We start from the raw sequence: 10,588 nt of genomic DNA on the forward strand, positions 1-10,588 counted from the left end.
TATATGTCAATATGCAGGCAAAGCTACAGTGTAAGAATGGCAATGGAATTCTTCTGACCTGAGCTCCTCAACAATGCAACATACACTGAAGCAAAAATATAACGCAACACTTGTTTTGCTTCATTTTCTTCAATGAGATGAACTAAGATCTAAAACATTTTCTATTTATCACAAATAACTATTTCTCTTGCAATATTTGTTCACACGTCACAAAATCTGAAAAATCTGTGATACGTGAGCACTCTCCTTTGCCGAGATATCCATCCACTCACAGTGTGGCGCATATCAAGATGGCTGTTAGACAGCTGATTATTGGGGACAGGTGTGGGCCTTAGGGTTGACGGGTTGCGTAATGTTGTGAATCGAGTGGCCCATGGTGGTGGTGGGGTTATGGTATGGGCAGGCGTATGTTATGGACGACGAACACAGGCCACTCGATTCACAACATTACCCTAATCCTAACCCTAACCCTAACCCTCACACCAGATACTGACTGGTTTTCGGACCCCCCCAGACCCCCCCAATAAAGCAAAACTGCACGTTTCAGACTGGCCTTTTATTGTGGCCAGCCTAAGGCACACCTGTGCAATAATCATGCTGTCTAATCAGCATCTTGATATGCCACACCTGTGAGGTGGGATGGATTATCTCGGCAAAGGAGAAGTGCTCACTATCACAGATTTTTTCAGATTTGTGAACAATATTTGAGAGAAATGGTTATTTTGTGTATTTAGAAAATGTTTTAGATCTTTGAGTTCATCTCATGAAAAATGGGAGCAAAAAAAAAAGTGTTGCATTTATATTTTTGTTCAGTGTATATAATAAAATACAAAATGAAAAGTAGTGCAAAAAGTCTATATATGTCAATAGAATATAGGATACGTGCAAGAAGAGAATATGAAATTAAATAATGTAAATGAAGACAAAGTTAAATACGGTTTAATGTGGTTAAAAACACACAGGAATGTTTATCGGGGCACTTAGCAGAGCTCAGGTGTTTAGCAGGAAATGATATATAAAGATTAACTGGTTTTTAACTTTCAAACACAAACATGTGGGTACAACCACAGCTACCTTGTCAGTCTTGTGAGCCAGCAGCTCTTTCTCCAGGCTGTCCCGCTGAGCGACGCAGAGCCGGAGCCGGTCCAGCTCCTCCTGGAACTGAGCGATGGTCACCTCCCGGTTCAGCTCCACCGCCTTCAGCATCTGCAGCTCCGCGCTCAGCTTGGTGTTCTCCAGCTCGGTGCTGCGCAGGTGAGCCTGCACATGGGACAACGCAGAGAGAAAGAGGTGCAAATGTCAGATTCAATGAGATGAGAATCACACAGGTATTTTTTTTATTTTTTTTATCATAATGCACATTTTCGTTGTTGAAGACTTTTAGGTACTAAACTTCTCCCACCTTGTAGAGGTCTCTCTCATCCTTCTCATTCTTCAGATGGCTCTCAAGGCTGTCTTTCTCTGCTGTCAGCTTCTTCAGGCGGTCACGCAGACTGTGACATAAAATGACAAAAGATTTGTACAGCCTGATCGTCTACCGAATTCATTGATTTATGCTTAAGAAAAGTATTTCCAATTTGTAATGTGTAAGTAATTATAGTCTTAAACTATTAACCACTACGCACTAAATGTCAGTAAAAAAAGATTTGCCTAGTGACCCCCCAAACCATCATTTAAGGGTGCTGAAAAAAGAATAAGCTGGAGGAAAAGTATAATTCAAAGTAAAATTCACGTCATAAATATCCCATCCTTGAGCTTATGTGTCTATTTAATCATTATTTTTGAGGCTGTGTTTTGTATTACTTTTTAGACAACAGGACTGATGAACACGTTTGGGAAGCAGAAGGCAGACAAGAAACCTTCCCTTTACAGTCATGTCTTCGCCGAAATGAAGCGCTCGAATGATTTATGGTCACGTGTTCCACTCTGCTCACCAATCGAGTTCGGTCTCCTTCTGCAGGCTTCTCTGGGTGACTCCCAGCAGATCCTCCTCCAGCTGCCGGACCCGCTCTGTGGCCTCTGACAGCCTCCTCCTCACCTCCTCCCTCTCCTCTGACAGGCCCTGCGATGAGCGCAGCAGCTCCTGCGGGACAGAGAGGCAGCTGCGGCTGTGAGTGACAGGCGCTGCAGCCAATCATAGCGGCTAAATCAGCAGGCTAACAAAGTCTGGAACTGATGCAATACTCGGGATTAATGACAGATGGTTATATTTCATGTGACAAACAACTGTCATGTTGCAAAGAAAATATTATTTTTATATAATTAATATACGTTGTATGTTTGCTTTTATATGTTTTTATGCACAATGCATTCATGCAAAAAAGAGAGTAATGACATGATAGACACAATGACAGTTGAAAATAAATGTGTTTTACTGTTTCACATGTGTAATATTCCTCTCATGACATGCAAGAAAAAAAAAGTTCTCACGGTTGTTTGGACGTTGACAGGGGTATTTTTGGAAAGGTGTCGTAAAAAATAGGCAAATATGTAACCTCACAAGTTTTGTATGCGTTCTGTCAGTTTAAAATGTTAATTATTTAGCGCTCTCCACACACCTATGTTTTCAGCACATCTTAGGCGAGGCTACAGAAAAAAACTAGGAGGCAATGGCTCACAGTGGCTGACAATGAGGAAATGAGGTTGCCAGGCACCTAGTGCCAGTCAAGTGTTTGTGTTTTCTTCTGTTCCTACATGTGAGGCACTTGTAAGACATCTGATTTGTATGTCTCACTTGGATGAGTCAAAGAAAACATCATAGAGGCTTTAACCATTCCTAGAAGAAGCTGATCTTGGTTTAGATCCAGGTTCAGAAACCACTGGGAAGAAAGCCTACAAATCAATGATGAATTGCAGTTTTTTTAATCTTTTGAGTCTTCTTTTCTTTCATTATTGCTACGGATCCCCTTGTGAATATGAATGTAATTTGTACCCACATTGATTTTATTAGATATTTGAAGTATGCTAATAAAATGTAAGTAGGTTTCAATGTTATTTTTTTGTTGAATCTGTTTTGGATTGGACTTATATTTGAGATATGTTTACCTACAATTATCTCTAAAATATTGTAAAGTCTATTAGTTCGTTTGAAATATTATTCCAACAAATCTCCAGTTACAAATTACAGTATGACTGAAATGAGCCTTGTGATGGACACAGAACACACACCCAGTATTTGAAAGCAGTACATGGTAAATGTATGCAAATAACCTGTCTATTATCAATGGATTACTTAAGACAAATTCCTGGTGCAGCTGATCAAATGAGGTCTGTTTCCTCCGTGTGATGTGACTGCTGAGCCGAAGCCCTGTTTGAACTTGCTGCTAATCAGCAGTGAAGGACGTTAAATCATCCATAGCTCATATCGGTTGTGACAGAACAACATTCTTCTGCACACACCTTCCTTTCTAGTTGTCGCTTCCACATTCTTACTCACGCTCACACACATACACAATTACAGGAAGACACACAGCTGCACATTCAAGGACGTATGGAGAGAGACAGATAGCTCGGAGAACCGCCATCAATCTAAAACAGACATGCACACATCAATGCACACTCAGGCCTCACTCCCTCTGGGCTTGGCCCGTCGATTACTGTATGATTTTTACGGCTGGCGTTTGGGAAGCACTTTAGCAGTGCATAAAGACCTTATAAAAAGTGTACTCGTAAAATTAGCAGCCACAAAATATGTACTTATGTTTTCATGTTAAACTGGGGATATTTTCATCAGCGTGGGCAGGAGCTAACGCACCTACTGTAAAAGCTCTACAAAGAGACACACACCTACTCAGAGAAGTCGTATATCTACAGATGGACAAGCCTGTTGAATGAAAAGCAGCGTGGTAATAACAGTGTGTGTGTGTATTACCATGTAATTTATGGCGATTTTGTCGTTCGTAAAAGAGCGGACTAACTCAAAGCAGCCTGGCCTCACTCTGAGCTTTTACCGGAGAGATGCACTAGGGGGCGATAAAAGACTACATTCAAACTCAGAAGTATTGGCATCCCTCCCTCCTTCTGCCACCCCTCTTCTGTTTCCTTGAGTTGAATGGTTTTTAGGTGTGTGTGCCAAGATACTGCTTATCATGTGCGACTCATAACATATTGACATCTGACTCATCCTGGTGAGTGACAAGGAAATGGACTAAACAACTATGTGAAAAGATGAAGTAATTTAAGAAGTCAATTTAGTTCAACTTTCATTTATGTTTCCAAATGTATCCCCCCCCCCCCTTTTTTATGTGGCTTTTGCTCTAATGCCAACAAAACAACTCTAAATTGAGACAACAAATGTGTAGAGAGACAGACAGGCAGATAGACAGAGGGAGAGAAAATAGACGGTGAGAAAGCAGTGGCCACTGAATCGCGTGACTGAGTGGTGTTTGTCCCTGAGGCTGGGCAGGGCTTTTTTTTCAAGCAGGCGGTTTTGCGGACTACCCTCCTCTCATTCCACACACAGACTAAAAGCGTTTGCAAGCGGGTGGCATAATGAGTGTGTTTGTGTGCGTGTGTGCGTCTGGGCATGTGTGAATGCACATTAGAGGGGCCCCGTGGTGTGGAACCTGAATGTGAGTGTGAGAGTGAAGGGGGGGGGTCAGTGGGTGTATGCATATGAGCCCGAGTGTGTGTGTGTGTGTTTCTGTTTGTGCGTTTGACGTCATGTTTGTTCACTTTGTGGTTGCGATGGCATCGTCCCTGACGCCAGATGCCGAGAAAACTCAGTCCCAATTCCGTTCAGGCCCACTGACTCAGGTCGTTAAAGAAAGACTGACACACACACACACACACACAGTGTGTGTCTCAAACATGGACACAGATTATTCATAAATTCGGGCCTTTGAAGTTTTCAGACCTGTGATCACTGGTGAGGAACCGGCTCCGCACAAGTGTGCAAATAGAGACTGTCCGTCTGCGTACACACGCGTACACACACACGTACACACACACACACACACACACACACACACACACACACACACACACACACACACACACACACACACACACACACACACACACACACACACACACACACACACACACACCGTTTCAACCCAGACACACACTAACTTCCAAATACACACATGTGCAAACACACTGAAACTCACCTCAAGCCTCAAGAGCTATTTTTGCGGTATTCTCTTTCCCCAATTTGTGCAATCATTGAAAGAATGCAAGTTTATTTTACTTTATGAATTAAAGCGAGAGATAATTTTTGTACAAATTAAGGTTAATTAGATGATGATGGGCCCTATGATATATGGAGGGGGTTTACTGGAGCAGGCATGTAGAAATGTGTGTAGAACAGGGCATTGCTTAAGGATTTCATCTTAGGCTCAGTCTTGTTCCTTTTTGTTTGTTAAAAAAGAAAATGAATCATCTGAAATAAAGGGAAAGGTATCTTCTACTGTGGCATTGGAATTAAATGTATAATAATGCATTTAAAAACGATATCTGCTATATCTATACCAACAAAAAAGCATGACTTCCTGCCCCCACTGTCTCTGACCTGGTTGTGTGTCCGCAGCAGGCAGCATGTGTCCCTCTCCTGCTCCCTCTCCCTGGACAGTCTCCTCTGCTCCTCCTGCAGCTGCTGCTTCTCCTCCTGCAGGAGACGCATGGTCATCAGCAGCTCCCTGCGCTCCTGCTGCACGTCCTCCACATGCTGCACACAGGAGGAGGTTAAAGGTAGAGAGAAAGAAGGTGAGGATAGTACGCAAGAGGATAAGGGCCACATGAGAAAATGTTTTGGGATGTGACCAAAAGTCTCAGAATTCTGAACTAAAATCAGAAAGTACAAATATTTGTCTTACTTTGGGTCACATCCTAAAATATATTTCTCATGTGGCCCTAATCCTCTTCTATAGGATACCGGCTTATTCAATATGTATTTTTGTTACGGTAAGTTTTGTGTCCTTTTAATTCCCCTGTCTTGGGAGAGTTTGTGTCATTTTCAAAAATACTAGTTAAATGTATTAAGTCACATTGTAATATTTTAAATGAAATGTGTATGATATATTGTAGGATGTATCTATGGCTGTCTAGAATAATAAATTATCAATCATAATGACATTAACGGGATTCATTCTCCTCAGTGAGGTCAAAGGTCACACTACAAAGCAGAACTTTTAGATCTGGTATTGATCTAGTACTCTGCCTTTTAACAAAATCCAAGAGCGTTGAATAATATAAAAGTAAATATCTCCTTCTCTTGATTCATACCTCTAGAAGGCCAGTCTTGGTGGTGACGACCAGTATGTCTGAGTTGCTGTCGTCCTCGGTAACAGTCAGAAGCTCTTCTGTAGGTGTGGCTGACCTGAACTGGAAAGGCGTACTCGCTCCTCTAATGTCGCCAACGTGTGTGACGTAACAAAACTGGTAGAACTCTCCGTCAGATTTAGGAACATAATAACCTATAAAAAGACAAGAGTGAGTTTTCTCTTATTCCATTTTATTATTCAAATATATAATAATAATAATAATATAAAAAACAATAATGGTTATATGATTGAACAAGAAAAAACCAGCAAATAAAATAAAGTAAGCAAATTAGAGATGTTGAAAATAAAACAATAATTTGAAATGATTTAATTGAATCAGGTAGTTTTTTAAGTATGTCTGGTCAAACAAAATCTAAAACATCTATACTGGAAAAAGAGAAAACACTGCAAAAAAACCAGGCACAGCACAGCGACCGACAAATGCATTGAATAATATTCAAATAATTCAATATGTGAAACATTATTACAGGACTAAGCTTCAAGCAGCCCATAGCTCGACTGTAAGCGCTCACTGGATCACATCCTTCACATGTTGGGCCTGTTTCTCTGCAGCAGAGTAAGAGCAGAACATCCGGCAGCCAACCGGTTTTACTGACTACTGACACACCACAGCACACTCTCCTATTTTCACTATGTAATATCTGACCGTTCCAGGCCCAGTAAAACCAGTTTTGCAGGCCCTCAACCTGTGTGTGTGTGTGTGTGTGTGTGTGTGTGTGTGTGTGTGTGTGTGTGTGTGTGTGTGTGTGTGTGTGTGTGTGTGTGTGTGTGTGTGTGTGTGTGTGTGTGTGTGTGTGTGTGTGTGTGTGTGTGTGGTTTGAGTGGTGCTCAGGTCCCAGGCCGCTGTTTGCGGTTGTGTTCCCTTATTAAATAAAAGAGTTGGTTTTTATACGCGCTGTAAAATGGAGGAGTCACTCGTAGGAATATCGTAGGCCTGTATAGTGATTTTCAGTGTGTGTGTGTGTGTGTGTGTGTACCTTGAAACACCAAAGTACTGTGCACTGTACTTCCTGGTTCGTAGTTCTCGGGCATTGGAGACCAAAGGAAGGTGTAGTAATCTCTCGCTGTGCTCCAACCCACCTAGGGACGTAAATAAACGGCAACGGAAATGTTAATCGACAACAAAAAGTAGTGCCCGACTTGTCGTCTTCTGTTGGGGGAATAGTTATAGATGTTCTTTAAAACCTACATTTGTAATAGACAGATGAGGTTTTATTATTTTGTCATCATCAGATTTCAAAAACTCATTGAATGAAAAAAGATGGTGGATTACACACAGTGTTTGAGGCAAGAATGGAAACATTTAAAATCCATGCCCCCTGACTCTTTCACACAACCCTTCCTCCTCTCCTTCCCCGCAGTTCCTTCCCCTTTTGGGCTCAGAAAAAGAGGGCCAGTGAAGGTGTGAGAATGGGGAGGGAAGGCAGGGGTGTAAGTAGCTTTTCACACATGCGCAGACTCGTGAGACGCCAAAGAGCAACCCACGTGGAAATGAGAAGGGCGGAGAGGGTAAGAACGAGGGAAGAAAAGGTGAACATTTTACACAAAATGGCAAGGGAGGTGTAATTCTATGGATTTCATGTGTTGTTAGGTGACAGATGATGAAAGGGAGTTGTGAACATCATAACTCAGGTCCTGCGTCGTAAATCTGTCGCGCACAACCACACACTCTCCGTGTCTGGGCCGCTCACGCACACACGCTAAAAAACACACTCACACACACACCTCGTTTTAAACCCACATGTGCGTTACATGTTTGTGACATTGCATAACTGCACTTCAACTGTGGATAACTCAACCACCTGTGGCTCCATGGCACATTTTTTACATTTTAAAATGGAGACAAAGTGGCACAAGAGAAAGTTTCTCCTCTGGACAGCTGCCATACAGCAATTGTAATATATTACAGTCTAGGCAGTTGTGTGACAGTGGTATAGGAAATTATAGGACACACAACACAGTGGGAGGGATTGTAGATTAATAACAGTTTTTCTTAACCATGTTCCCATAAAAACATATATGGACTTAAATAAACAACTATCAATCAATTCCAAAACAAAGAAGAATTGCTCAACAGCTGACAAAGTGTCGAAGATTGAAACACAACAGTAAATCAACCGAGCCACTCAAAACATTTGTCATAATTTCAGGTGTGAAGACACTGTTCCAAGATACATAATTGGCTTGTGAGTCCTATCACGCCATTACACTCTCTATAATGCTATTCCAAACCGATGGTAATTGTCCGCTTGGAAACCTGGGCCAAGGACATTCTTTCCAAATCCAACAGCATCTCAGTGAGAGGGGAAGCTGCGATGGACACCTGCCAAGTTTGCTTGTGAGCTCACGTGTGTTTGCTTAGGAGAAAACAGACATAAATAATTTTGCTAATTGCAGAGTGAAGTTGACTGACATTTGGTCAGGTATGGTGTGGCATTCCAACACAGGAGTGATGTTATAAAATAATCACAGGCAGAGGAACTATCAATCACTCAGCCAAGGTGTGAGGGAACGGCCCGATGACACTTTAATTATACACTCACACAACGGGTTTCTCCCTGTCGACCGAACAAACATGCCACGACCAAAAACCTCCACAGGGCTTTTTAGGGAGTTGTGTGTGTTTCAAATATCAAACTTATGCTTTCACTGAAATAACAAAGAAGAACAAACATATTCATAGATAAAACAAAAAGACACTATGCTGGAAAACAGAAGAACACATGCCACGTTTGATTATATTATTCATGGTTGATGTTTATTTTGTATGCACTACTTGTTGTGAGTATTGTTTGAGGACACCATAAACTAGGTCCTCATTATTGTACTATTCACAATTTCAGCCACTAGGGGGTGTCTGTACACAACTTAAATGAGCCAGTCCTGCCTGTGCAGCCTGAGTCATCCTGTAGAGTCAGCTTTATTGCTCAGTCTCTCTCTGAAACGCATATGGATGTGAAGGGCTAAGAGGGAGAAAATGCTCTCTCCCTGAGTCATCTCTGCACATAGGTTTTGCCTCTGGGAGGAAAAAAGACTCAGCTGACAGAATGGCATCAGTCAAATCTAATCAATCACATTTAATAACTCCCTAACAAACTTCAAGCCAAGACATGAGATTTCATAGGATTTGTATTATTACAATGGTTAATATTCTATTATGATCAAAGTGTATGGTTATTATTTGTAAAAGCACACAGTTACAGTCCTCTTGATACATGCCGCCCTCATAAAAAGAGTAAATAATACCCATAGTAATGGTTCTTCCTAATACATCTAGAGCTGCAATGATTAAACAATTATATGTTGGTCCATTACATATTTACATTATGTCTCCGTAATGAGGGTGCACTGAGTATATCTAAGTATTCGACAAAGGATATTTAGAAGGTCCTGTTGGCTGGAAACACTAATCGCTGTTTTTCACCAAACAATAGGGGTGTAACGGTTCACAAACATTTCGGTTCCGTACATACCTCGGTTTTTAGGTCACAGTTCGGTACGTTTTCGGTCCAGCAGAAAAAATTATCACATAACATATTTTTTGTTTTTTTGTAATTATTATTAAAATTTGAATAATGTATTCACTCAAATAAATACAAAATATAACAAAATAAACATTAAGGTGCAGCATTTCGATGAACTGAAATAATCTGTATTTGAACTTTACTGTACTAGTTCTCACAAAACATAAATTATTAGTTTGGGGGTTTTCATTATTATTGAACTGTGAATATTCACTCAAATAAATACAAAATAAAATAAACATTAAGGTGCAGCATTTCGATGAACTGAAATAATCTGTATTTGAACTGTACTGTACTAGTACCTAAGCAGCCAGTTTGACATTATGACTTGCTTGTCATTGTATTTTCATGTTTTTTTAAAGAAAAATTAACTTGTCCACATTGCTTGCCGAAAGGGCAGATCTGCTGGCACTAACAATGTCTCCTGCTGTGGAGAACACCCTCTCGCTGGGGACAGAGGTAGCGCTTTGCTAACATGGCAACATAAGGATATTTGGCGTTTGTAATAGCTTTGGCTCGGTCTGAACTTTTTGCGAGTGGTGGAGGCTTAACTGCTAGTGGGAGTTGGGTTTGCACTTCAGTCTTTTTTTCTTTTGGTACCCCGGTGACATTCACGTTCGGGTGATGCCTTTTCAAATGAGTGTGCAAGTTTGACGTATTGCCAGCCGCGTAACCAATTTTAGTTGAACAATGCCGACAAACAGCTTTGGTTTGGTCCACCTGTCTTTGTCCGTCATCCTTTTACGTAAATGCGAAACCAAAATGTTCCCAAACCGGAGA

At 41.1% G+C, this 10,588-nt stretch overlaps 1 protein-coding gene across 1 annotated transcript in view; it reads right to left on the bottom strand.

Annotated features, from left to right (window-relative positions):
• Nucleotides 1–10,588, bottom strand: part of tax1bp1a (Tax1 (human T-cell leukemia virus type I) binding protein 1a) — a 24,505-nt gene that overhangs the window by 10,594 nt on the left and 3,323 nt on the right. Inside the window, exons 3-8 of the mRNA XM_010766196.1 lie at nt 7,262–7,364; nt 6,226–6,416; nt 5,513–5,668; nt 1,935–2,083; nt 1,403–1,493; nt 1,063–1,260 (exon numbers count right to left, since the gene is read on the bottom strand). Of these exons, the coding sequence (XP_010764498.1) occupies nt 1,063–1,260; nt 1,403–1,493; nt 1,935–2,083; nt 5,513–5,668; nt 6,226–6,416; nt 7,262–7,364 (888 nt within the window). The remainder of the gene's footprint in view (nt 1–1,062; nt 1,261–1,402; nt 1,494–1,934; nt 2,084–5,512; nt 5,669–6,225; nt 6,417–7,261; nt 7,365–10,588) is intronic.

This window comes from Notothenia coriiceps, unplaced genomic scaffold, assembly GCF_000735185.1.
Source record: "Notothenia coriiceps isolate Sejong01 unplaced genomic scaffold, NC01 NC01_scaffold00003191, whole genome shotgun sequence".
NCBI classification, from domain to species: domain Eukaryota; kingdom Metazoa; phylum Chordata; class Actinopteri; order Perciformes; family Nototheniidae; genus Notothenia; species Notothenia coriiceps.